Consider the following 26800-nt stretch of genomic DNA (forward strand, 5'->3'; position numbering starts at 1 on the left):
GTAGCTTTCAAGTCCATCAGTCATGTCATTTCTATATATGATAGTAGAGTGGAAAGACTGAGTTCAAAAGTTCAGGCACATAACTTGTTTCTAAGGTCTTTTTGGGTTACACGTTATTTATGCTTTTTGCTTAGTTCTTCTCTTTAAAACCCTGTTAGTTACACTTGATGCTTTGAAATTCTATTCTGCTGGTTTTTTCTCTTCTGGTAATTTTTTTTAAACAATAGAATCTTTTTTTTTCCCCATCCTGGTAATAGAAGAAATTAGGGTACAAGGGTCAACCAAAGCCTTGGGTCAGTTGGAGTCTTTTAGTGAGCTTCACTGAGTTTTGGATCAGGTCTTGAAAAAGGGGGATAGAAGTAACTGAGGTGGCAGTTCATCACGCTCAGCATGGCTGTTTGGGCAACAAGCCAGGACTGAAGACAGCAAGATAATATTCGCTACCTGCTCTCCCTCCAGTATTGTGTGGATAGGTAGATGTACAGTATTTTATTTGAAGTATTTCTGTAGTGTTTGGGGCACTTGGTATTCCTGTATCCTACCATTCTGCCACCAAAAAATATTGACCTTCAGGCCAGTGAGCCTAATGATGTTCACTTGGAGATTTTGATAATTGGAATTTTTGGAAGTATTTAACATATTATAATAGTGTTGATCGTCTCTCTTTTACTTTATGTTTCTAATCTGAATTTAAGTTTGTTTTCGTAAGGCCAAATCACTGCTGCCCGTACAGTCTACATGTATTTGAGAGGAAACGTCAGTTCACATGTTTGGATCAATACTGTCTTTCCGTGGAAGGTCCCTGAGCCCCTTTCATCCACGGATATGGCAGCACTCTCACACCAGGTACCTGCCTGTGGACACCCACATGTTGCTTGCTACTTCTTCCCTGGCTTTTTAAGGAAAGACCTATTGGTCAGATTGAAGTTTGGCTAAGATCACATAGCTTCAGCCAGAAAAGCAATGATATTCATGTTCTGTTCCCCGGGAGCAGCTGGGAATGCCTGTTTGAACAGAAAATACTGTCTGTACAAAAGCTGCCTCCTGCATGGTGTTGGCCGGGAGCTATTGCTGTGATCAAATGCTCACAAGGAGAGGGGAGGGTGGGAGGGAAAGAGACACGCTGCCTGCTCGTGGGTGACTGGCAGGGTGTCTGTGCTGCCTGGTCTGAGGGAGAGGTCTGGGGAAAAAGGAGGGAGGAAAGGAGACCCCTAAGCTGCTGAGGAGTTGAGCCTGCATTTGACAGCGTAGAAATTAAAGGTTTTGTCTCTCTACATTCCCACTGATTTTGCTGAAGTCACTGGAACCTCTCAAGGACCCAGCTGGCTGCCCAGGCACAACTAATTGCAGGATTGAACCCAGCTGATTGTATTTGAAATTGTCTTTAAAATGGTTAATCCATTTTCCAAAGGTCCATCATGTTAGTAGAAATCTAGTATCTTTACTGAATCTATTTTTTGTGTGATCCCGGATTCAGAGGAGAGCTTGTTAAACTTCTGTTTGTACTGTTCATCCCATCAAGGTTGCTTATCATTGTTGCACAAGAAAAGGAAACATATCAAATGAAAAAAATCCGTTTTATAGTTGGCAAATGCCTGTATTTTGTCTTTGTATGATGTGTTGTCATTCATCATCTAACCTTGGGGAAATCACGGGCACTCTAACAATGTAAGAGGCCAATAAAAAAGAAAATTATTTCAGTAAAATTGTAGCTAGGGATATGTAAAAGAGAAATGCCCCTGGGTAATAAAAATTACCCATGCATAATGGCTGTGAATGTATCAAGCAGGCGTACTGTATACAGCGTGCCGCACCAGCTCAGCTACAGGATGTGCCTGCTCAGCGGGCTCGGGCTCACAAAGACAGTGGAGAGAGAGTCGGGAGAAGGCGAGGTCAAGCCCAAAGCAAAGGACTGAGAAGCCAAGTACTTGGTAAGTGCTCGCGTGTCTTTACCTATCTCTTTCGCCTCTTTGTTAGAGCTGTCTCCTTTGATCTTGCCTTTCTCGTTATTACTCTCCGCTACAGAATTTGGGCTCAGTTCCAAGGTCGAGGCCTGCTCCTGCTGAACATCTCCCATATCCTTCCCCCATTAGTCTGCCTGTCTCATTAGAGTCTGGCAGGCTTGTACTGTGCCATAGCAATGACATTCCTCACTCTTTCTTCAGTGCACTGTAGGGACTGTGCTTCTCTCCAGTTAATAGTTGGTTACGATTTCTAGTGTCGGCCCCTTTGGGCTTGGCTGGCATAGCTTTAGGAGGCTTCTTAATGTACAGCTCTGTGGTCTTCACTTTAGTTTTCTGAGGACCTAGCCCTGATCCACGCCTTAGCCATGGCCCTAAATATTCTGAACAAGAAGGCAGTCTTTTGCAAGAAACTGCTTTTCTCAGCAAGTCCTGTTCTGACAGATTGTGATCTCAGCAAGCAGTGCAGCTCGTGGTGGAGGTTTGAATTTTACTGGATGTTTTCATTTTATAGTTTACCTTTTTGTTTATTGCACTTTTTAATCTTACTGACTCTCAAGCTAGCATGAAGAATAAATCTAAGATTAGAGATAGGTCAGTAGGTTATTAGGTAAGTGGGACTATGTCCTTCCTTTTAGAGAGAAGTTATCACGCTGTGAGCATTTGACTGCCTTCGGCAATTGCCTGTCCTGCTTGTCTGACCAGCCCCTAACGAGCAAGACTGACATGCATAAAACAAGTCACTGTTGATAAGAAATTATTAGAAACAAAGGGGTTGTTCTGCCAGCTAGCACTGGGGATGTGGGAAAGGTTCCTGAACTTTGACACTGAAGTTAGAAAAGTCTTCCAGAAGCAGTAAGTCAGAGCTCTCGCAGCACATAAAGCTCTTTGCAGATAAGCAAGTCCAGACACAATCCCTCCTCCTTTTCTACTCCACATTACCCCAATGACTCTTTATTAATAGGAGTCTCCTTCTTTTCCATGTGACATTTTCCATTTGCAATGACATAAAGGATTCACAGTGAAGGCCAGACCCTTCCCCACAGCAGCCAGTATATTTACTGCATCCCTGCCTCCCTGTTGTCCACTACAGCAAATTTAAGCTTCTTGTCTTCATCTGTGCAGCCTGTCAGAGCTCCTAGGGTGAGCAACTGTGAGTTTTCTCTTTGAATCAGACTGTTGCTGAATCAAGTCCTTTGTATCGCGTTTTTCTGATTTTAAAAGGGTTTAGCTAATCCTGTTGGCACTAGTATTTGAGCCAAAAAGCCGGGTAAATGAATGCGTGATGAGCTCTGTGCTGCTGGTACCAAGCTAGGTGGTTTAAAAATAGCTGGGGTACCAGTACACTCCAGCACAGTCATTTCTGTGCCTGGAGCAGAGACATGCCCGAAGAGTCTAAATTAGTAACAACTTTGCTGATTTTATTCCAGCTGTGCCAGCTGCTTGTTTATGTAGATAGCCGAACAGCAAACACCCACAGAGTTGTTAACTCTGCAAATCTTCAGTAAGTATTTCCTAAACTACTGCTGACAAATTTCTGACGAGACCTTAATCTCTGTAAAATCTATTGGATGTTGTCAAAGCACCATTAGTCAGCCTGTCATCGGGCCTGCTTTGTGGTGTGACTCAGAGATTTGCTTTCCCATATTTACTGAAGAAAAGTGAAACTGGGAGAACCTCACACAGCGAGGGAGCTGCGAGCAGCCCCGAGCCGCTGATAAAGCTGGTGGACGGTACCAAAGTGCCCTAAGATGTGATTTCAGAAAGAAGCCTGAGCCTGGAGAGGTTTCTCCTTCTCTGTTGTTTGTAACTTTGGAAACAAGTGAAAATTACCTCTTTTCAGTCTTGGGAAAGCAGCAAGTGTTAATGCTTTTCTTCCCCTACTTCATACAGTGCAAAAGGGGAAGGGCGGTATCATGAAAGGGGTGCTGCACAGTTAAAACATGCAATTAGTAGGAAGTAAAACAACACACAAAGTCAGGTCCTAAATGAGCACTGCTTTGTCACGTTTAATACTGGAACTCTTCTGGTTTATACCTGCTTTATACCTCCTGATATTCAGTATAAATCCCTAAATATTTTCACTGGGAAGGAAGCTGGGGCTGGAGGAGAGCAGGCTGCCTGCTACAACTTGACAGCATCCCAGGGTGAAGCCTGCATTTTGCTGCTGCTTGGCATCTCCCCAGTTCTGGAACTCAGTAAGAACTCATGTTATTTTCTGAAGCTGAATTCTTTATCTCTGACCATCATATGATGCCAGCCTGGACTAGAAGAGTTGTTGCTGTCAACAGTAATGGTAGCAAAAAAGTTCCCACATCTTCTGAAAATGAAAAAAAAAACGAAAAAACAAAAAAATCACCTCTCCTGTCAGCATACAAAGCAAGGACACCAGGCAACAGTTCAAACAGAGCCCCTGCATACAAACAAACAAAGATGCCTGTTGGGGCTTAAGGGGGAAAAAAATGGCACAGCTGTAGCACCACATTAGTGAAATTGTGTGAGCCTTTTTATTTTCAAGGATGCAGACAGATGCCACCTGAAACATAGGATGCTTGGAAATACCACACACACATACACACACACAATTAAACCACACACGTTCTTTGAGCTTCCTTTCTGAATCTCCTTAGCACAAATTACATTAACACTGCTAATGCTGATGGACACCAAGTGAAGCTGTCCTCACAATGGTTTAAACTTGTACAGAACTAAAGGGTAGTTCAGCAAAACAGAGTTTTTGAGACGGCAAATAACCATTTCTTAGAAATCACGTCTACATTTTTGACTGAAGTTAAAAACAGTTAATAATTGTGGATATTATTTTTGTTGCCCACGTTGGATCTCATTGAGCCTAATTTTCAGGCATGCATCCAGGTCACTTTGTAGATACCCGTGCCCAGCCTAACATCTGCAAGGAGGCTGCCAGCACGAGTCAGCTGTGCACAGGGCGGACAGGTACAAGCCCGGAAACAAGGGCTGAGTGTCTCTGCAATAAACCGAGTCTCATTCTTATCAAATTGGTAGTCTTTGAAAAATGCCTGTAAATATGACCCATTTTTAAAATAAATGTTAATCAGTTGATTCATTAAAAGGTGAAGAAGCGTTTAACATAGTGCACTGCATATTTTTGGCACAGTTTCCACTGCCTGAGAGAAAGCCAGTATTTTGTCTTTTGGGGAGAGACCGGTTGTGTAAAATAGCCATTTTTTTACAGTTCAAAAGATAATTGAATTCCCTGATTCACAAGCTCTTGGTTTTTATCTTCTCTTTCCTCTAACGTGTTATTGCACAATCCCCTCTGCTCCTTCCTAAGCTCCCAGGTTAGAGCTTGCTTATGGGAGTGGGCTTTGGACACTAGGTAGTGTAAGTGGTCTGACCAAATTGAAACAGTGCTGCAGTCACAGGACATAAGCTGTGATTAGATAATCTGATGGCCAGTTGCTTATCACTGGTTTTAAATTGAAGCCAGGAGCCAGCTGGGTTAAATTTCCAGTCGGATGCAAAAGAGATTAGATGAGTGGCTTGTACGAATAGGAAGTCGTGTATCTCATCTTCTGCCATTGGCGGTGAGGGCTAACCCTGGGAGTCACTTTGGGGCAGGAACACTGATGACTTTTGGCCAGAAACAGCCACACCACCGAGCTCATGGCGGTGGCAGACATGGCTCCATGGCAACCTCGCTGTCACTCAGCCCTCTTAGACCGACTGTTGCCACACAACAGAACAGCGTAAGAAAGGAAAAGCTGAAGAAGCGGTGGTTTCTATTATTGGAGGGCAGCATCAGAAGAAGCAGGTCTTTTTTTCCTGGCAAGGAGGGTAGGACTGTTTCAGGCAGAAGAAGGAAATGTTGCCCATGCAAAGCCTGAAAGAACTCATTTCAGATAACTCTAACGTGTCTGTGTAAGAGAAAGCAATTTCTTCATCATCAACAAAATGCAGATCTTGATAAGCCACTGGCTTAAAATTTTAATGCAAGATCTCAGAGTGGAAAATACTTTCCATATAAACAGTAAATAATTAAAGAAGATTTTCTTACCAAAAAAGTAGGAAATCTGCCTTTAAATCGGTGTGAAGATATGAATCGTAATCTGCAAAAACCTGAAGGCATTAATCTTTTGAGAAAATATTTGCATAAGCATATTATAAGCTTGTTTGGGGATTTGTTATGCACTGGGTGGAGAGTATATTATGCAGACAGTAATGAAAGAAAAATTAAGATTTGTAAACATGTTCTGTATTATAACTGTACAATATATTGCAGGGGTTCAGGTAAATTTGTGGTACCACAGGGAACTTGCATGAGGAGTGATGCTTTCCCATTGTACAAATGGGCGTATGTTCATATGGGCAGGCTAGATGAAATTTTCTGTCACACAGCACAGGAACTTCATCAGCTTCTTCCCATGCTTCTACTCTAGAAGATGGTGCAAAGCACCTTTGGTTTTGCCCTTCAAAATATCACCAGTGTGTGCCACTCCTCTTTGTAGAAGAAGGCTGTGCACTTGAAAATGAGAAATGCTGAGGAAATAAATCATGAGTAATGTGAAGGAATTTTGTTCTCAGATATGTCTACAGTAACATTGGTAATGCTGTTGGGGTAACAGCTGCAGTGGTACTTACTACATTCATGTCCTAAACCCAGTGTTGTAAAATTTCACTACGGCACTTTCTGTAAAACTTAGAATAAACAAAAATGTCCATTGATCATACCAACTAGTAATGGTTATAAAAAAGAAAATACAGGCTAGTGGCTTATCTCTTATAGCTGGCAATTAGCCATGACTACACTCAAATCACACAGCACATTTTTTTATGTAGTACAAGGGCACAAAACTCTTAGAAAAACAAAAAAGGAGTCATGGTGCTTGGCACTATGCAAAGGACACACAGACAGGTGTAAACTGTGCCTTCATCGTCGTGGGTTAGCAAAAAACCCAATATATGAGCAAACAGACTGAAAATCATTGAGAAGCCTCCTTTTATTGAAGCAAAACAATGTGTTGCAATATACAAAAATTGATTCTTTCAAGCTGGCAGAGATATTAGAGAAACATTACGGAGATCATCACATTGGCCACTAATTCTTAAAAAAACCTAACAAACCAAAACCCCCACTAAAAAGAAGTCTTCCAAGCAGTTTTGATAGTACTGTTTTAATACATTTTTATGAGATAATGGTTCCCATGGCAGCAACTTATAAATACAGATGGGCAGATTGATTTAAATGAAACAGAGAGAGTCTATACTAAGGAACTGCAAACACCACCACCCCACCACCCCCCCCGCCACCACCCCCAAAATTATACAATTTTGTCAATAGCCAGAGAAACTACCTTAGACTGTCCAATCCTTGGTGGACACATTTTGACTATACTAGATTTTCTTAGTCTGAAGTGAAAGTCAATGGGGAGAGTAATGAGGCAATGTAATGCTTTACCTTTCTTGTCTTTTATAATAATTTAGTTCAAGCAGGCTTTGGGAAAATCATGCTTTTATTTCAAGATCCAAAAAATCAATACAGCAGTATACATTTAGTGCTTGAGGGAAAATTTACTCAAAATTGTTTCATGATGAAAATGCCAAAGGCAGATGCTTTTGTTCAATCTGTTACTTTGAAGGGACCTTGTAATCTTAATTCCAAGTTAAAGACTTGTGGCCGTTGTATCAAACAAAGGCAGCACATCTATCTTTCAGTGATGAAATGCTAGGGATCTATGTATAGTAAATCAATGAAAAAAACGCCCAGTATTAACACATTTTAACATCGGAAACTGTATAATTACTTTGGAAAAACAGCTGATTCTATAATGTATGAAATACTTTTACTCATATACCTACAAACTCTATCTGTTGCTCTTTGCCTAGCCAGTGCTCTCCCATCCAAGTGAAGAAGGTCACAGAGCATCTCAGCCAGCAATGTTCTAGCTTCCAAAAATTTGGGGGAATAATCAGCAGAAAAACAGATCCAGCTGAACTTAGAAAAATTTCTGTGCTGATAAATCACCATTTCCTGTTATTTCTGGTTTTGTGATGGCACGTATCATATGGAAGCTTTCTATTTAGGAAAGCAGCTGAAACTTGTGAAATCTTATATCCCAGTAAGGATTTACTAAGGAGGGTCTATGCTGACCTTAGTCACTCAGCATTAGACCCTGTTCCCCATTTCATGTCATGACGCTGGCAGCTCAAGATTTCTTACTGTGGTTCTCAGTGTAGCTCTGTGATCCCTCATGCCAGCCCCAGGTGATCGGGTCTCTGATCAACTGCATTTTCCCAAAGCAGGAGAAAAGCTCAAGCACTGTGCAGCAGTCAGAGAGTAATTTAGCTCTTTTTTTTGACACCCAACCTGGGCTGGAGGGCAGAAGGGAGGGGTGATGCTCCCCTAGCACATGCTGTCATCACAGCTGCAGCGCCTTTCCTTTTCCCCTGGTTCGTATTTGGACTGCATCTGCCCCTGCTAACTTTGGATTTTCATCTATTGGACTGTAAAACCAGGGGAAAATATCTTGACTTGTGTTCACAACAGTTATGTAATTTTCATATAATAAAAGGAAGGTTTATTAACCTAACATTATTTCTTTTCAGCTGGGATAACAGAAGCTGTAAATGCAGCCACTGACGGTGCTGAAATCTAAGATCCTACCTGGACAGCAGTATAAACACTTAAAATATAGAGAGATGAACAGCAATAGAAAAGTACTGGTACCAATTTATCAATGCTGTTTTCTTGTCTAGATGTAAAGCGACCAATTGTTACAGTAACTTTTCTGTTAATATTTCCAAAGTCTTTTCTGCCAGGTAAATGAATGTCTGTGTGAGAAAATTTGAGTTGTTTTAAATTTTTACAATAAGAATAAAAAGAGCTTCTTATGCAATTTAGTTACTTTTGGCTAACTAGCACATATAGCCTGAGGAGAGCAGAAGGTCCTTTGAGGAGTAGGAGTACAAACTGCGTAGGAGCTGGGCAGAGATACACAGCTGAGTCTCAGAGGTGAGGTAAAGGAAATTTTCCTAGGGACCCTCAGGGGCTGTCTACAGCTGGGTGTAATTCAGAAAGACATTGACTGGATTCAGAGCAAGACTGCAGTTACTCCCCCCCTCCCCAATGCAAGGACACAACAGGCCAGGGAATGCTTGTGTTCAAGTGCTTTTTTATTTTGCTTTGTCTCATTCTGCAGATTTGAATTTTCCCTATTTAAACAGCATATTGTTCTACTCAGTGTTTGAGTAACGGTTACAGATTGAGAGCCCTTACCATGCTTCTTGTGCGCTCACATGGCAGTTTTAAACCAGATTTTTGACCAAGAATCCGGCTAGTGCAAAATCCCATCGTGTGTTGCAGTGTTGCATCTCTTGTACACCTAGGCTGCTACAGTGGGGATTTTGAAGATGCCAGAAGTGCAAAACCAGGCCTTCAACATCACAGAGGATGGTTTTGACCACAGAGAGAAGTTCTGCTGGGAGATAAGTGACAGTAACGGTCAATCGAACCTTGTTTTTGAGGGGAAGTCTCTAAACTAGTCTCTCGGATGTTAAGGTCTACCCCTGCATTATCTCAGTTGCAGAGTCAAATGCAGTGCAGAAAGAAACAGAATTATCTATGTGTGCAATAAAGCTGGTCTTGCTCCCAGCCTGGCTGCCAGTATCATTCCTGTGGCTGGCATTTCAACTGGCTGCCAGTATAGCCACCCTGCAAATGAATTTAATTTGTGCATAGTGCAGAAGTTTCATTCTTTCAAATCCTGAGACAGGAGAATAGGATATTTTAGGTAACAAACAACATAAAATAAAACATGTTAGTTTTGGTTTTTTTTCCTAAGGAATGGAGTCTTATTTTCTGCTGAGATTTAATACAATGCAGGTAACTCTTCTAAATCTCAGTGATTGTTTTTGGAAGGTGGGTAAAATGACCAAGGGGAAGAGATGAGGAAATTAAAATAAACAGGACAAAGAGGTGCAGAAAACCCATTTTAGAGAGCAGATACTACAATGCAGGAGACCTTTTCTCTAAGGACGGCAAGTGTATGGGTAGGGAAAGAGGAACTGGGAAGGATGAATGCCCAAAGCCACTAATGACAGTATTTGGAAGAGTGCCTTGAAGGCTTTAGTCTTTTCTCTCTACTCCTGACAGGAGAAGAAAAGGCAAAGTGAGCTTCCCTGCCTCCTCCTGCTAATCCTGTTGGACTCTATGCAGAAGACAGCACCACTAGGGGACTGAAAGCGGTAAAATATTTTGCTCCAGTTTACATTAAAAAACTTGTTCAGTCTGCATGAACTGAAGGAAGTTCCTTGAAATTCAACATCTTATCAATGATAATGTCTAAAATGGGGCTTTATCCATTAATCTGGAGCCAAAAATCAGTATTGTTCCTTGTGAAATGGGCAGTCTGTGAGAGACGCTTCTGATTCTTTCATTATATATTTTGTAGTAAAGTTCTGAGACCCTTGGGCATAAAAACATAGAGCTAGAGGACGACTACTTGACTTTTCTAGTTTTCTTAATTTACACACTCCTCTCCAGACTTTCTGAAACCAGTCTTTCCCTCTGATTGCCCTGCAGCTTTCACATGCTACTTCAGAGCCAGCTGTGCGTGAGTAGCTGCAGTTTTCTCCCAACTTCTAGTCAACAATTTGGCCAACCAAAAAAGGGGTTTAATCATGCACGTTTCTTAATAACAGTGCACTGATTTGTTATAATAAATATGACCTTCAAGCTCCAGGTACTTTATGATCCTTCTCCTGCCTCCTCTTCTTGCTGCCCTGCATTCCTCTCTCTTTCCCAAGCGTTTGTGGTGGAAGCAGACCCTCCAGGTACAGTAGCCAAATATTTCACAGTATCATAGTACTTTCTTTTGAGATCAGTGCCAGAACGACAGAGAAGTGGCTTTGCTCAGCAGCAGCAGAGCAAGGACTCGTGCTTTCCTGCCAGGAAGGGCGGGCAGCGGTACCTGCGACGAGCTGCCAGCTCAGAGCAGTACTTATCACTGTTTTATTGAGGCACAGAGCAGTGAAACAACGTATTCAGGTCACAGAGCAGAGCTCCTCTCTCCCATTCTTTACCCTGTATTTCATGCTACTGGGTATTTTCTTTTGCTGCCGTATGGCAGTTACTGGCCACGTGAACCCTGGCCTATAAATTGTTGGTTTCTTCAGGTAGCTTATAATTTTGAGGCAAAAACAAGTCAACCCGAGTTCTGCTGTGTGAATAGGAGCAATATTCAGCAGAGTGGGACGAGTTGTATTGGGTTTATGTGGCAAGGTTTTGGTAGCGGGGGGGGGTTACAGGGGTGGCTCCTGTAAGAAGCTGCTGGAAGCTTCCCCTGTGTTCAAGAGAGAGCGAGCCCATACCAGCCGGCTCTAAGATGGACCCGCCGCCGGCCAAGGCCGAGCCAATCAGTGATAGTGGTAACGCCTCTGTGATAACATTTTTAAGAAGGAAAAAAGTTGGGACAGGGAGAAAAACAGCCGCCAGAGAGAGGAGTGAGAACATGTAAGAGAAACAACCCTGCGGACACCAAGGTCAGTGCAGAAGGAGGGGGAGGAGATGCTCCAGGCGCCGGAGCAAAGATTCCCCTGCAGCCCGTGGGGAAGACCCTGGTGAGGCAGGCTGTCCCCCTGCAGTCCAGGGAGGTCCACAGTGGAGCAGATCTCCACCTGCAGCCCGTGGAGGACCCCATGCCGGAGCAGGTGGGTTCCCGAAGGAGGCTGTGACCCCGTGGGAACCCCACACCGGAGCAGGTGGGTTCCCGAAGGAGGCTGTGACCCCGTGGGAACCCCACGCTGGAGCAGGCTCCTGGCAGGACCTGCGGATCTGTGGAGAGAGGAGCCCATGGAGCAGGTTTTCTGGCAGGACTTGTGACCCCGTGGGGGACCCACGCTGGAGCAGTGTGCTCCTGAAGGACTGCACACCGTGGAAAGGACCCATGCTGGAGCAGTTCCTGAAGAACTGCAGCCTGTGGGAATGGCCCACGTTGGAGAAAGTTCGTGGAGGACTGTCTCCCGTGGGTGGGACCCCACGCTGGAGCAGGGGAAGAGTGTGATGAGCCCTCACCCTGAGGAGGTGAAGCGGCAGAAAATAACGTGTGATGACCGTAAACCCCATCCCTGTCCCCCTTGTGCCGCTGGGGGGGCTTGGTGGAGAAATCCGGGAGTGAAGTTGTGCCCGGGAAGAAGGGAGGCGTGGAGGGAAGGTGTTCTGAGATTTCATTTTATTTCTCATTTACCTTAGTCTGGCTGATTTGTAATAAATTGAGCTAATTTTCCCTAAGCTGAGTCTGTTTTGCCCGTGATGGTAATTAGTGAATGATCTCTCCTGTCCTTATCTTGACCCACAAGCTTTTTTGTTATATTTTTCTCTCCCCTGTCCAGCTGAGGATGGGGGAGTGATAGAACGGCTTTGGTGGGCACCTGGCATCCAGCCAGGGTCAACCCATCACAGACGAGTCCAAGGACTGGTGTTGACTACAGCGGACCATGCCTCAAGGTTGTTGTTAAACACCTTCTCCATTTCAAAATGCAAGTGGAAAGCATCTCTTACAGGGATTATAGCAGCACGGCACATTGCATGTAGTTTTTGAGCAACCATTCATTTAGGGGAGTTCTGCTGGAAAAGACAGCAATCCCTGTAAAAGGTGGTATTTCCATTATACAGCTTTTAGCTTCGAGGACTTCTTGTACAAGAAGCCCGCACCTGAGGTGATGGTCACCAAACCACCTCTCCGGTTTCGGGCGCAGCTGCAGAGCATTCCCAATGAACGCCACCCCTGAGGTGACAAGGAGCCCAAGTCCCGGCCCTCGCCGGGGTCTCTCCCTTGCCAGCTCTATGTCTGAGAGCCTGAGGAGGGGACCCCGCAGGCCCGGCTCCCCTCACAGGGCCGGCCGCTCGCCCCGCCCCGCCCCGCCATCGGCTCCCCGCGCTGAGGCGGGGCCGCCGCGCCCCTCCGCGAGGGCCCGGCTCGCGCGGCCCCGCCGTCACGTGACAGGCGAAGTCCGGCGAAGCAACATGGCCGCGGCGGCGGGGTAAGCGTTGCTCCTCGGTCGCGGTACCGCCGGCGCTCCGCGATCCTCAGGAGCCCCCCGGGCCCTGCGTCCCGGCCCGCGGCGAAGCTGCGCGTCTTCCCGGCTCTCCCCCATCCCCCCTCCTCCGTGGGGTGCTACGCGGCGGCGGCTCGGCTCTGCGAGGTCTCGCTGAGGGGCCCGGGTGGGTCGGGGGTGCTGCAGGGCGGCGGTTGCCCCGAGCCGGCTGGGGAGGGCCCGGCCCGGCGGGGTGGCAGGCTGTTTCGCTGAAACGAAAGCAGGTTTTGCGTGGGGCGGCGAGGGAGCTGTGGAGGGTCCCACGGGTGCCCTGTCCGCCGCGTCGGCTTTGGCAGTGCCTCCCCCCGAGCCGTGGGTTATCCTTTAAGTTGCGTTAGGGGTGGGAAATCATGCTTAAAGGTGGCTATGGATTACTTAGCATAAGGTCTCTCCCATGTTTCATAGCTAAATTCAGCCATTTCTTCCAGTGCTTTAAGAAGGTGCCATTAAAAATGTATCAAAATGAGGGGGGAACTTTTCATAGTTGCCAAAAACTGGTCACGCTGGGACTTGGCTCTGACTCTTTCGTCTTTGGGCAGAGGTTGCTCCCCTGTGAGGTCCTCTCCTGCCCTTGGTTTCCCCCAGGTGCTGACCAGGTGTTCCCTGTGCAGGGACTCTCCTGCCTGGCCCTGCGGAGAGCGCGGTCGCGCTGGGGTAGGTAGGTGGGACATGGAACGGGGCCAAGACTTCAAGTTGTTGACTTATTTACAAGGAGCACCAAGTCCGCCGTGAAGAAAACATCCAGTTTACGCCTTAAACAGCAGTAGCTGCTTTTATGGTTTCCCTTGTATTGCTTATTTGCTCGTGTTGCTGTTAGCATAGGCCTCTTGCACTTAACATATTTGATGTGGAAACAGCATTAAAAATTGTCTAGACTTCAAGCTGATGTTGATCATTGTTACTCAAAACAAACAAATAAATAAGGCCCAGTCAACAAACAAATATCTTCTTGAAAAGTAGTTTCAGTGGTTTTTCATCTTCGATGAGATCTGGATCCTGTCTGTGTGACCTCAGTAGAACAGAAATGGCAGTCCATGAATTTTCTTCTGAAAAAACAGAAGTACAAAAGGTTAACTGAAAAATGGTGGGAAAACCAGAAATAAAATAGGATTTTTGGCTACCAGTGTGTTGGGGTTGTTCCATCAAAACAAATCCAAAATGTTAGATGGATCATGCAGTAACAAAATATAAGCTCTCTGAAAATACTTCTGAAGTAAGCATTGAAAATCAACACTTCCAAGCAAAAGAAAAATGTCCTTTAAAGAAACAGATGTAGTGTAATGTTCCTAGCTACATTGCACTTCCAGTATAATAAGAGAGCTCTTGTGTGGCCTTGGGCCTAAGTGATCATAAAAATTGTGTGTGACAGCCAGCAGGGAAACTGTCAGCTACTGTGGGAGGCCCTTACCAGACTTGAACGGTGGCTGAATTCTGGTACCAGACTAGAGAAAATGAGGAAGCTGAGCTTGACTTGTCCTGTCCTGGTCTTGGAAGTAGCCATTTCTGACACTGACTAATGCTTATTTGCAGAAGCCTGCATAGCTTCAAAGAAGTATGCACCACAAAGCAGTGCTTGCATTAAATATGCTTCATTATCAAACATATAACTCTGCGTGAGAGTTTTGAGTTGAGTTTGTGGCTGGAGATGCCAGCGTCCTTGCACTAACAGAAGAAACACCTTGAAGGACTAGCCAATGTATCGTACTAATTAAATTCTGATATTTGTGTGTCTTGTGTGATATAAACTGCGTGGTGAGAGATCACAGACAAAAATTGAAAGCTTGTAATTCCCTCTAGAAAGAGCTGTATGGTAATATTGTTAGGTGGCAAATAACAGAGAGTTTTATGCTGATAACACTGTAATTGCATGTGGTTTTGCAGGGTTGATTCAAATGTGAGGCAGTTACATGCATGTACCCACTCAACTTACTACAAGTGGCATAGCAATCTTATATCTGACAATGAAAAAGTGCTAAATAATAGTCATGGCGTAGACAGTACTGCATAGTAACAGGGGTTTGTAACAGTTGGGCTGGAAGGAATACGGAAAAAAGACCAGGCCAGACATAACCTACTTACCTGCCATTATTTCTTAGTAACAGGGCAATGGTCACAACAGAGCGATGGTTATACAGCCAGTCCTGTGGGTGAAGACTTTTCTTGTGATCTTGAGTACTGTGAGAGTTCTGTTCCTAAATCATTATTTGCAGTAGAAAGCCGGGTGTACAGCCATACTCTTTTGCGTAAAATGTCTCTGTCAGTGCTAGTCTCTGAAAAGAGCTTTCTGTGCAAGTTGTGGAAAGCTCGCACTGGGCTCATGCGTGTGGGGTGACCCAGTCTCTGCCGGCAGAGCAGCACCTGTGGGTGTCTTGCCATGTTGTTAGTCCACCTGTGAGTGTGCCATCAGTTTGCTATCTGAGTGCTTGCAGGAGGAAAGAGAGAACAAAGTCTGTGGAAGAAGCAAAATTCTCTAAGTTGAGTCCTCTCTGAAACCTAGCTGGTTTTCTCTGCAGAATTTCAGTTGTGAAAGTAGGTCTGTAGCCTGGCAAGCTTGTACTGTCCAAGGCATGAATTAACATACAAGTGCTCAGCAGAGAACTTAAGGAACAGAGCAGTATTTGCAACAACACTCAGCCCAGCCCTCCTGCATCCTGCAACCCTTGCTGTGGGGTCCAGTATGCTCAGCTGCTGTGACTGTTACAGCAGCCTTAAAATAGAGACCAAGGTCAGGCCTGTGAAAAAACTGTGCAAGTCCAAAACAACTGTACAGGGTCAAATTCTGCTGTTGATGAATATTGTGGCATCAAATTCAAGCAGGGAAAGTGGAATCTGTTATATATATATATGTAAGGAAGAACATAGTTTTGCCATGGACTTAGATAAAATGTGCAGAAGAACCATCATTTTGCACCAGAATGAATTTCAGCTTGAGTGTTAAGATCCCAGTAAAAAATGCTCTTAAGTGGCTTAGTGAGACTACCAGTAGGAATTGCTAACTGACGTCATTATTTCTCCTTGAGTCTCATTTTGGTTGTCAAAGGTTTTAAGTGCAATAAAAGCATTAATATTAAACTTAATGGAGATGAAAATATGCCTTTGTAGCAGCTTCCTGTGAGCTCCAGGGTGTAGGAATAGGCCTGGAGAAAGAGGGAGGTCAGAGTCTTTTTTTTCTTTCTTTTTTTTTTTTTTTTAAATCACAGCAAAAAACCCTCAAACTTGTGAAGAGGGTAAAATTACAATGAAGGTGACTTTTTTCCTTCCTTTGAAGCAAAACATAAGACAGGTTGTGCTACAACCTCTGCTTTTTTGGGGGTTTGTTCTTTTTTATCAGCAGATAAAAAGATCTGAGAGCAACCTATGGCATAAGGGTATCTGATGATGTTCTCTCTTCCCTTTTATGCTTGCAATAAGGTGAGCATATGATTTCCAGGCCCCTGCATGGAGTGACTCCAGGGGGTGATCTTGCTTGGATAATGGTGTTTTCAACCTCTTGTGCATTGCTGAGTTGCTGAGCCACAGCTTTGCACCTGAAAAGCCTTGCTCATATTTAGTTTAAGGTTCGCTATCTGATTTAAAACTTTCAGTAGCTTTTTGCTAGGATTGTATGAACTTGCTTCATTCTTCCTACAGGCACGAGCATCCCAAAACAAAAGCTTATGCTGTCCTTGCACGCTATGCTGATGTGCCGCAATAGGTAGTCTGCAGCCCTTGTAGTGATCACCTGCCATGGTGCTGGGTTATCAGGTGTGTGTGGGAAGTAATAAAAATAAACACATTTGGGTTTTGTGCACCATCAGCTGAACTCCTAGGCAGATAGTTTGAAAATTGGATTAGCAAGAGCAGTCTTTCACCTTCTAAAATTACTTACGCTGTTATATCAAGTACTTATAAACAAGTAAAATAAAATATTTTATTAGCTCTTTTATGCTGTGTCTGCAGTAAGAAATTATAGCGTTTACATTTCTGATGCTGATAAAGTCTTTCAGGAGGTTACTTTATGCAGCTATAAATCAAAGGTTACCTTTCAGATTGCCTATGACAACTATATAATAATTAAGATGTGGAGCTCTGCTTCTCTAAGGTTAAGTCCCTTGGTGGTTCATTTGTTGTCATCTTAATGTAGTAACAATTTAACTGCACCTTTCTGTCATCTGCTCTAGAAGCATATCTGATAGAAAATGACCATCCAGCCAGTCAGTCTTCAATAAGCTGAGAGAAGCTGAGGTGGAGGGACAAACTGGACTTAAATCATAGGATTTTATTGATAAAACAGTATTCGTCTGTCATGCTGAAGCTCCAAAGCAGAGCTTTGCTTATTAAACATTAAAAAAAAAAAAAAAAGGAATGCTCTTAGATTCTTCTCTCCTCATCTAATTTGGAAAAAAAAAAAAAGAAAAAAAAATCCCACAACAAGTTACTGTGCTTCTACTGGTAAAGCTCCAAAAAGTGCAGGTATGGGCCTATAACAAATGTGAATGAATCAGCAATATATTCTTATAGTACTTTAAACACCTTAAATTGCTTAATAACCAGTTTATTTTAAGGGAGAGCGCTCTACTTTCAAACTGTACTCTCCCAGTTGCAGCTCTGTTGAGTACAGTCTTTCAGAAACTTTCTGGGCTGCCTCAGCACATTTGTGCTGCCTTAGGAGCAAGTAGTGATGTATAGTAGGAGATCACTGGTACCCGGGACATGCTCCTGTGGCCATGTGTGCAAGTTCAGTCACTTGCTGAAGCCACTTGTATGCATGCAAGAATAAACATATGTACGTAGGAAAAAAATTTGCCGATACTGTGCGAGTATGGGAAATGCTGTTGTCCTGCATCTGCTATCCGTTGTCTTTTCTCTCCAGTCCCTCTTTCAGCTACTGAACATTTCCCAGAAGGACTGGCTGAAGTTTGCCAGACTTAATGTAACCTTCCACTTCTGTTTTCAGTAGCCCAGAACGCATTTTCTTCTCTCCTGTTTTGCCTTTACTCAGCCAACCTAGGCTGTTGTCACTTTCTGCATCTACTTTTCGTGTTGCTTTACCTAAAGGAATGTAAAAGTGACCTGCTCTGGGCCATAGCTGCAGCCAGCCCTGTCTCCTGTTGCCGTCTTTTTCCTTTGGTACTCATATGAGCAATGTTTGATCATTGCTCAAGAATGATCCATACAGCATCTCTTTCCCTTGAGTGATTAGCATCTTGTTTGTAGAGTTGAACTAAACTTCCTTTTGCGTTCTAGACTAAAGTAACAAACACCGTGCATCTGAATCATGCTAACCACTGTCTTTGTCTTCCATTAATTGTCAATTAAAAAAATAATAATCTTTTCTAGACCCTCGTTTTGGTTGGGAAATGAGACCTTGAAAGTTCCTGTAGCGCTTTTTGCCTTGAACAGAAGGCGACTGTGTGATCGCCTGAGACAGAATAAGGATGTCCAGAAGAATTCAGTTGTTCTGCTGCAGGGTGGAGAAGAAACCCAGAGATACTGTACTGATACTGGTATCGTGTTTCGCCAGGTAAGAGCTGAATCAAAACTTAAAATCAAATTAAGAAACTCTCTTCAACTGCATGAATTTTTTTAATGACTTTTAATTATTTTCCCTTTATCTCTCATGTGCGCATTGCCTTGCTTCACTTAAATAAATTGGCTTCTTCATAACATTACCTCTTCAGCTTCGAGTTACTCTTTCTTTCAGTGCTTTAGTATGCAGGCTCATTATCTGGTTTAAAAGGCCTAAACCTGTTCAAGGCCCTACTGCCTACCAGTGTTTAATGTAATATTAAAGACAGCAATGGAATATTTCTTAGTTTTTTCAGTCTTGTCTGTGACCCGAAAGATAACCTTCTTTCTGTAGTGAAACATGTTACAGTGGACCTAAACTGAATTAATTCATAGAAAAGCGTATTTCAAGCTTTTGTAAATGACATATTCCACAAAGCAGGATGTATCTTAGAATTTACAACATGTGTCTTCTCAAATTAGACTCCTCCTTAAGTACCCATGTGTTCTTCTGTCACAAATAGGACTTAATAACTTGTTAATGTCTTGCTGAACGTATTCATAGTCTTTGGGGAAGTTGGCATAACAGAACTCTAATTATGCATACCCCATACTTTGCATGGCTGCTACGGTACTTTGTTTTGTGAATTTAATTGAGCTGTTTTATGTTATGAAGAAACAAATAGAATAAACTGTAATCTAGATAGCACATATCTTAATGTAGTTATTGGTCTGGTTTTGGAGGAGATGCACCTTTCAGGGTATCAGAACATATATGTCTGTCCTTACCAAAATTCATCTTTTTGTGTTAGGTGTTTTGTTGTTTGGTTGCTTGTTCTTAAAATAACTCTCGGCTAAAGGCTGTTCCTAGTGCAGCTTCCTCTTCTCTGGGGGAGGCTGGGTCTTCACTTCAGCACTCTGCCATCACAACCCAATGAAGCCGCGCTCTGCTTTTGCCTTGTCTCATGTGACATGATTATTTCTTCCTGATGCTATGTTCCCTAATTCTAGATTGGAAGAATGTATTTTATTGTGCGGTGTATGTTTATTGTGCTGAGTTGACCTGTTTATTTCTTATGGTAGCTTACTAATCTCTGATCCTTTCCAGTTGCCAACAGAGGGATTTGTATTATTGTAACCTAAAACTAATCAGTCTGAAAAGCTTTAGACCTAAACCACTTCCCCCTCTCCAAAAGTGAGAGAGATCTCTTTCAGATATGTGGAAGTAGGAATTAGTATGTACTGTAGTGTGTTTTTTAGAGCTGGTAGAAGTGAGGGTTTTCTTTTAAGAATATATTTTGTTTTAACCTAGGAATCTTACTTTCACTGGACTTTTGGAGTAACTGAAGCAGGCTGCTTTGGAGCAGTAGATGTTGATACTGGAAGATCCATGCTTTTTGTTCCACAACTCCCTGAAAGCTATGCGGTTTGGATGGGAAAGTAAGATGTCTTTTAACTGTGTTCCGATATATCTGAGTACGTCATATAACGTAACTGTCTGTAGAGCTGGAATGCTATCTCATTTTAATCAGATTGTACCAAATAATTTGGTGTGAATTGTAGTGATAGGTACATACAATGATACAAAATGGGATCAATTGGTATTGATCATATGATATCAAATGATCCACCACCATTTGGTAGAGAATACCTTTAGAATTGGAATCCATGGATCTCATGGTATCCATGAAAGGAAGCTAAACCATAGAGAAAAGTAAGTCTTGTGTTAAGACCGAACAAGTTAAATAGTAAAGCAGGCTTTTTCAAGTTGCTTTACCAGTTTGCAGCCACCTTAGCTAATGAAGCTTTTTGACTGGTGGAAGGTACTTTAGCCTCTTTGATACTTTTTTTGATATGAACTGACAGACTGGGGAATGTGATTTTTAATTCTGTTCCGTGAGTATGCCATAAACATATCTCTCTCTACCCATATTGGTAGTAAATATTGCTCAGTGCCACAGTAGTGGAGGAATTGATTTATTTATGTGTTCATTTCTTTTCTCAGTCTTAATTGTATTTATAACATCTAACAAACTGTAAATTTTTTTGTTGTCTGTGTTGTCTCAGAACATTAGATTACTTCTAATTTAATATTTTGAGCTCAGGTTGCTTCGCTTCTAATTGAAGCTATCACTTATATTTTAATGCTAATTTTGGGAAAAGGAAAACAATCAGAACCAATCCCATATGCTGAACTGTGCCAGACCATATGGTAGGGCATGGCTGCTGTCTTCTTAGAGAGTTTATATGAGTATCACTGTCTTAGACCTGCCTGGGAACTGAAATTGTTTGTGATAGCATAAAAATGTGAATACTGCTGTCTGAAATATTTCAGCTGAGAGCTGCACCTGTCTGGGAACATGGGTTCTGTTTAACCCCCACGTGTACTCTCTAAAGTCTGTTCCCTAGTGGTGCTTGTTCCCATTTATAGACAAAGCTTTTTCCTCCTCCGAAGTTCTCGTCTGCTAGTTCAAATCAGCTGTTTCTTACCCATGCTGATTGTTCCTAATCTGAAATCTTGAAAAGGCTTAAAAATATTATTGAAATTCCACCATCTCATTTTGCGTTTTTAAATAAAATATTGTGCTTATAAATGGTGGCCTTTTTGATTTGTTTGTGCAGCACTTGTTATTGGTTCGTTCACAGAATTATGAGTCTGGTTAAAAGTGGTTTATTGTTGCATCTTATTGCAGTGTATAACAAATTGTCTTTATCACAGCATCCTTGTTTTCTAAATTCTCCTCCTTACCCTTCCTGAATCCCTCGGTTTGAATCTTTGTTTTCTCTTCTGTCAGCTGTGGTCATGTACTTTTTCTGCTTGTCAAAAGGAGGATGGATGAATAACTCATTTGTGAGTCAGTAGCAGTTCTGCTTCATAAGTTGGTTGGCAGGGGGTACTGCACACAGCTAGGGATTGTGTTCCTTCCCAGAAGACTCAATTTTAAGTCAAAATTAGCACTGAAAGAAAAACACAAATAGGTTTGCCTTCCATCCGCTGCTGTTTATCTACTGTAGTTTGCCTTGGAAGTGCTTGTTTTTGTGCATGTGGAAGGCACTATCTACATGCTGAAGAAACATTCATTTAACATCAATGAAGCACAGATCAATTCAATGCCTTGTACAATATTTGTGAGGTTGGTATTTAACAGAGGTCTACAGCTGGTCTTCTAGTTCATAGCACAGGGTGCACTTACTTTGCCTGGTGCTTATATTGCTTTCTGTTTGACAGATGTGGGAGTCTGCTATATGAGTTTAGGCAGAAATGCATATGTTCTCTTAAAATTAATGGAGAAGGCTATTTACTACTATGTTGGTACTACTGTATTACTAAATGTATTTTGATGTATTGTTGTGCTTTCACTTCTGAAGGACGCATATATGAGTTGTTTTCAAAATGTAGCTTAGGTAATGTGGCAGTCAGAAGGGTTAATCTTTTTGCCTTGAAGTAATGCAAAAGTGGGGTGGCTTGACTTTTTTCATAATTGATTTTGGCCAAACTAAGACTGCAATGAAGTGTCTGAGAGCATTTGCTTGGAGATGAACAGACTATTAGTTTACAAATGAGACCATGAACACTGTAATTATTTTAGTTTCGCCAACTGCACTTGTTTTTATGAAGTTTTGCATGCTGAGGTGGTGCCTGGGGGAATCTGCAGAACAGGTGAACGCGGAGATGATGAACGCACCACCCTGGGCTGTGGTCTGCCAAAGATCCAGCACTACATAGTACTGGTGTTGAGGGTGACTACCGCTTCTTTGAAGTGTTGCTTATCTTGTAGGACTTCTTGCTGAATGTGTATGCTCTAAAGATCTGTAAATAGCTGTAAGGCTACCATTCAGAAGTCCTTCAAGCCAAAATAAACTCTGCACTTTTAAAAGGGAGGCGAGATTTATTTTAACTCACAGACTATGGATGTTCTCCAGAAAACCCACAACCTCTTAAGGTGGCAATCTCAGAATTCTCATGAGGGTAATTGTAGGACTCATGGTCCTACTTTCCTGTTGGGAAGGGATTGCAACAACAGTCACTCTGTTTTTAAATTATGAGTGTGGGCATTTCTCTAAATGTTGGGCTAGCCCATTTCTTAGTTGTTGACTGGGAAAATCTTTTCAACTAAGAGAACCACTTTGCCTATCTCTTGATCTGTACCTCTGTCCCCTGCCCCTCCAGTTGTGTGTAAGGCAGAAACAGACTCTCACAGAATGGCTTAGTGGGTAGGCTTTTGCGCTGCTGAAGTATTTTTCTATTCTTACTTTCGGAGGAAGAGTTTAAGAAATTAATCTGGTAATGTAAGATTGAAAAGGCTTCAGAAGCATAACTGTGTTGTAAATGCCCCTCCTTCTTGGCATGGTCTTACCTAGTCAAGTTTGTGGTGCAAAGCTGTTAGCAATCGTTTCTATTCCTATGAAGCATTAAGTTGGTATGACTGCATGTCTTGCACAGAGACTTCAATTTCACTAATTAATGCTGCACCTGCCATTTACCTCCTTAATTATAAATGACAGAACTAGTCAGTGTGCTGATTAAAGATATTTTATAAAGTAAAACATACTGTACAGCAGCTGCTTTCTGTGGAGCGGATGCCAAAATAACTTAATTGCCTTGCCACGTAAAGAGTGTTTTTAGTGGAAAACAAAAATATTTAACGCTTTCGTGCTTTAACTTTAGAAATACATAGTAAATGGGACAGAACAATATTTATGTGCAATTTCCTGTGTTTTCTTTGAAGCCCTGCTGGCTGATTGGTAAGTATAACAACATTAATCTAGCTTTGCATCCACTGTGAGTAACGTTGTTCCATGAATTTGTTTGGAAGCTATCTGTATTTGCAAAGTTGAACCTTGGTGTGGCACTTTGGAGCTGTAATAAAGCACAATGAAATGCTTCACAAATGTTAATATCTCTGTGACCTAATGAGGAAGCTTTTTAAACATTGTCATCATTTTCTAAGTAGGTTGCAACCAAAATCAACCTTTGGTTTTGGTGATTAAACTTGACTGACTTCAGCAAAGCTGAGAAGTTTTACTGCCTTTGGGAAAAAGTGCAGAAGTGTGTGGTTGGTTTTTTTGTTTGTTTGCTTTTTTCCCCCCAAATGCTTTTGTAATTAAAAAAAAAAAAAAAAAGAGCTTTTCAGGCTATTTAGGCTTTTACCTTTTTTTTTCCCCCTATAGACTGTATGTGACCATGAAAATTAGAAGCTAAGAAATTGCTTTCTTGATCTCTTTTTCTTAATGGGGATTGGTGGAATTTTGTGGCATTTGTATTTTGAAAAATTCTGAGTATTAAATTGTGTACAGCGTGGTACGTTTATCTGACTACATCATGGTGGCTGAGACTGGTGCATTAATTAGCCCTAGGCATGGCTACAAGAAGGCAAGGTCTATAGTGAGCCCATTCTATGCGAGCCGAAATTGGAGACAACTCTTCGGAAAGGTAGTGGAGTGTGTGTGGGTGTTGTAGGGACCAAACTCCACATCACCTTAATTGCTCTTCTTGATGTAGATTTTGCAGGAATGAAGGACATTTTCTAGATGAGTTTTATTGATGTGGTGCATACAGGTCCTCTTTTCTGTAGCATGCTCTCGAGCTGTGTATTCAGATAGTATACTCTAGAAGGGTCTTTGGTTTTACCTTCTGAACTGATCCGCCATATCATCCCCTGGTATTTTTTTCTTGTAATTTTTTGTCTACAATGAAATATGTTGAGTGTTTTCTTTTTCCGTGTCCATCAGTTTGATCTCTTTCTGCCATTTGTCCCTTCCCCCTACCCACTGAATCATTATTTTGCTGTTTAAAAAAACCCAACAGTTTTTAATCACTTTAGGTCATCTTATTACTGTTTTGTACCAACTGGCAATTGCAATTTATCTGCAAAGTTTGTTACCACCTGCAAATGCCATCTGTGGATCTCCCGAACATGTTCAGTCCTGCTTCTGTTTCTGAATAGCATCACAACTGATTTCAGTCTTTGCAGTATCCCACTAATCAAGACTTGCAGTCCATTGCTGTTTATCACTTTAACTTTTGAGAACATCAGTCTAAATTGATACAGCACTTTTCAGTGTGGTGGTTGGAGGGTTTCCCAGCCCTTGAAAAGCTCATCTTTTTATCTTTTTTTTTTTTTTTTTCTTTTCTGCTTTAGGCTTTTCATTTTTTGTTATCACTAGTCATTGGGTTTCAGGTCACATCGTAGTGTTCCTGTCCAAGCCAATTTGAGTTGATTTTGGAGAATAAGAGTCTTGAGAGAGATTTTTATCAAATATTTTACTATTATTCAGATAGTACATCTGTTGCTTTACCCTTCATCTGATCATTTCAAAACTGTACAATAAAGCTGGTTGCTTTTGATTGACGAGACTTACTTGTGCAATTCCCCATGCTGCTTATTTTCCATGATTCCAATTCTCTCCATAGTACAGTGATTTCCATTTTCTGTCTCCCATTCATTTATTACAGTATTTCTTTGTGGATAAAAATTACTTTTACAGAATAATTAGTGTCTGGATTGCTCTTGCCACTTTACTGATGATTGTTTTTCTCTAAACAGTGCTGCTCAAATGCTCTGACTTCTCAACTCATCAGTTTAGTCATTGTCCCAGTATTCTCATTGTCCATGAGCCTTGCTGGTCCAGGATGAATGTGTATTGTTTCTATGACTTTTACTTCAGTAATTATTTTTATAAATCTTTGCTTTCTAGCTGCCTAAGTTTCTTTGTATTTCTTGTTGAGAGTGTTTTAAACAATAATAGTAATTTATATCAGTCCATTGATTTGCAATCTCTACCAGCATATGTCTCTAACTGGATGCACAAGTTGGTGATTTAGTAAGTGTTAAAGTGCTTCTTTTTCATCTCTTTTTGATTCGAGTGTATTGAGAAATAGAACCAGCACTAAGTAAATCTGCTTGACAATGCTGCAGTTCTTTAATATCCTGGTGTGGCTTCAAACCACAGCATGAGAAAGTTAAGTCTTGCCTACGCATGTCTCATTCCTGCGGTACAACAGGGAATGTTGATAACCCCCACCAGGCATTTCTTATTTTATACTGTATTTAATGCGCTAGCAGGAGTATCAAGTTCAGTGATACAAACTCCTGATAACATTTTGAAATATCAGAGAATCCAAGTTTTCTTTTGATCAGGTGTGCCATGTGTTTTTCTTCCAAGGACTGGGCTGCTGCTGGTAGGAAGGTAAGCTGCAGCAAAGGAAAAGCCTGTGGGGATTTTCCAGCAGTGCTCCAACAAGGCTCTGCACCTCCACGCTGCCTTCTGCTGTGCAGCTGCCCGGTTTGAGTGCAGAGCTCTCTGCTTCTTGTCGGCCCGGATTTGAGAAGGCACTTCAGTGAAAAACCTCTCAAGTGGTACCTACAGTGGTGCCTCTATTCCTTCACTTCTAAAATTCCATGTTCTCAGGGCTTGATGTTAACTGTTTTCTTTAGGTGTTTTATTCCCTGCAACCTGTGCTGTGTCTGTCTGTACGCTCGGGAAGGGCTCTCTGAAACAGTGTTGTCTCTGCTGAGAACCATACAAAGAGGAAAAAACAACCCCAACTGTTTTGTTAAAATAGGACAGGGAAGAGTATAATCAATATTAATGCTTCTTAAAAGCTAAATGTGAGTGGAGAAGAGGCAGATTGTGTTTTACGTGCTGTGTACTTGCTAGAGCTCTGGGTGTCGGCAGGTATCGCCTTGACCTGGTCCTGGGGGATGCCAGATACTTCTTCGCCTCACAGGGGCAACGGGGCATAGTGAATGGGCACTGTTTGCATGGGTAGGTTCTGCCTATTCTTTGTGCTCAATGAGTTGTTGTGGCAAGTTCCTTTAATTTCTTTGTGGTTTAGTTTTCTTTACAAGTTGCAAGATGAGAATACTGTCATCCCCTTAAAGGTGTTCAGGTCATCTTAATGCTGCTCTAAACACCAGTACTGCTTTCTTTCGTGCTGTTACCGAATAACGTGGAACCTGGGGGGCATGCTGCACGCATTCCAGAGCTTGCTATAGTACTTTTATGGGTGGAACATAAAATATTGCTGGTTTTCCCCCCAATACAGGCTTTTTTCCAAAGTAAAAGCAGAACATTTGCTATTGACAGATTCAGTATGTAACTTTCTCAGTTAAGAAACATGAATTGAGGCCAGTGTTTGAATGGAACACTGTTTTTTTTATGGTGACCTAGAAATTACACTTACCCTCTTAAGCATTGTAATTCTTTTTGTGCTCTTTTTTGGGAAGAGAGCTTTCTAATGAATATTTGTCAGCAGTCTTATTCGACAAGAAATC

General features: G+C 42.2%; 1 protein-coding gene across 5 annotated transcripts in view; it reads left to right on the forward strand.

Moving 5' to 3' along the window:
- Positions 1–26800, forward strand: part of PEPD (peptidase D) — a 177981-nt gene that overhangs the window by 19844 nt on the left and 131337 nt on the right. For 2 of the 5 annotated variants that reach the window (XM_069793473.1, XM_069793475.1), the window contains exons 1-3: positions 12893–12980; positions 18354–18537; positions 19834–19961. In XM_069793473.1, the coding sequence (XP_069649574.1) occupies positions 12964–12980; positions 18354–18537; positions 19834–19961 (329 nt within the window). In that variant the 5' untranslated portion in view covers positions 12893–12963. Of the gene's footprint in view, positions 1–12892; positions 12981–16416; positions 16446–18353; positions 18538–19833; positions 19962–26800 lie in introns of those variants that run through there. The other 3 variants (XM_069793474.1, XM_069793476.1, XM_069793477.1) reach the window with 3 other exon arrangements.

Source organism: Haliaeetus albicilla, chromosome 10, assembly GCF_947461875.1.
Source record: "Haliaeetus albicilla chromosome 10, bHalAlb1.1, whole genome shotgun sequence".
Classification (NCBI taxonomy): Eukaryota; Metazoa; Chordata; class Aves; order Accipitriformes; family Accipitridae; genus Haliaeetus; species Haliaeetus albicilla.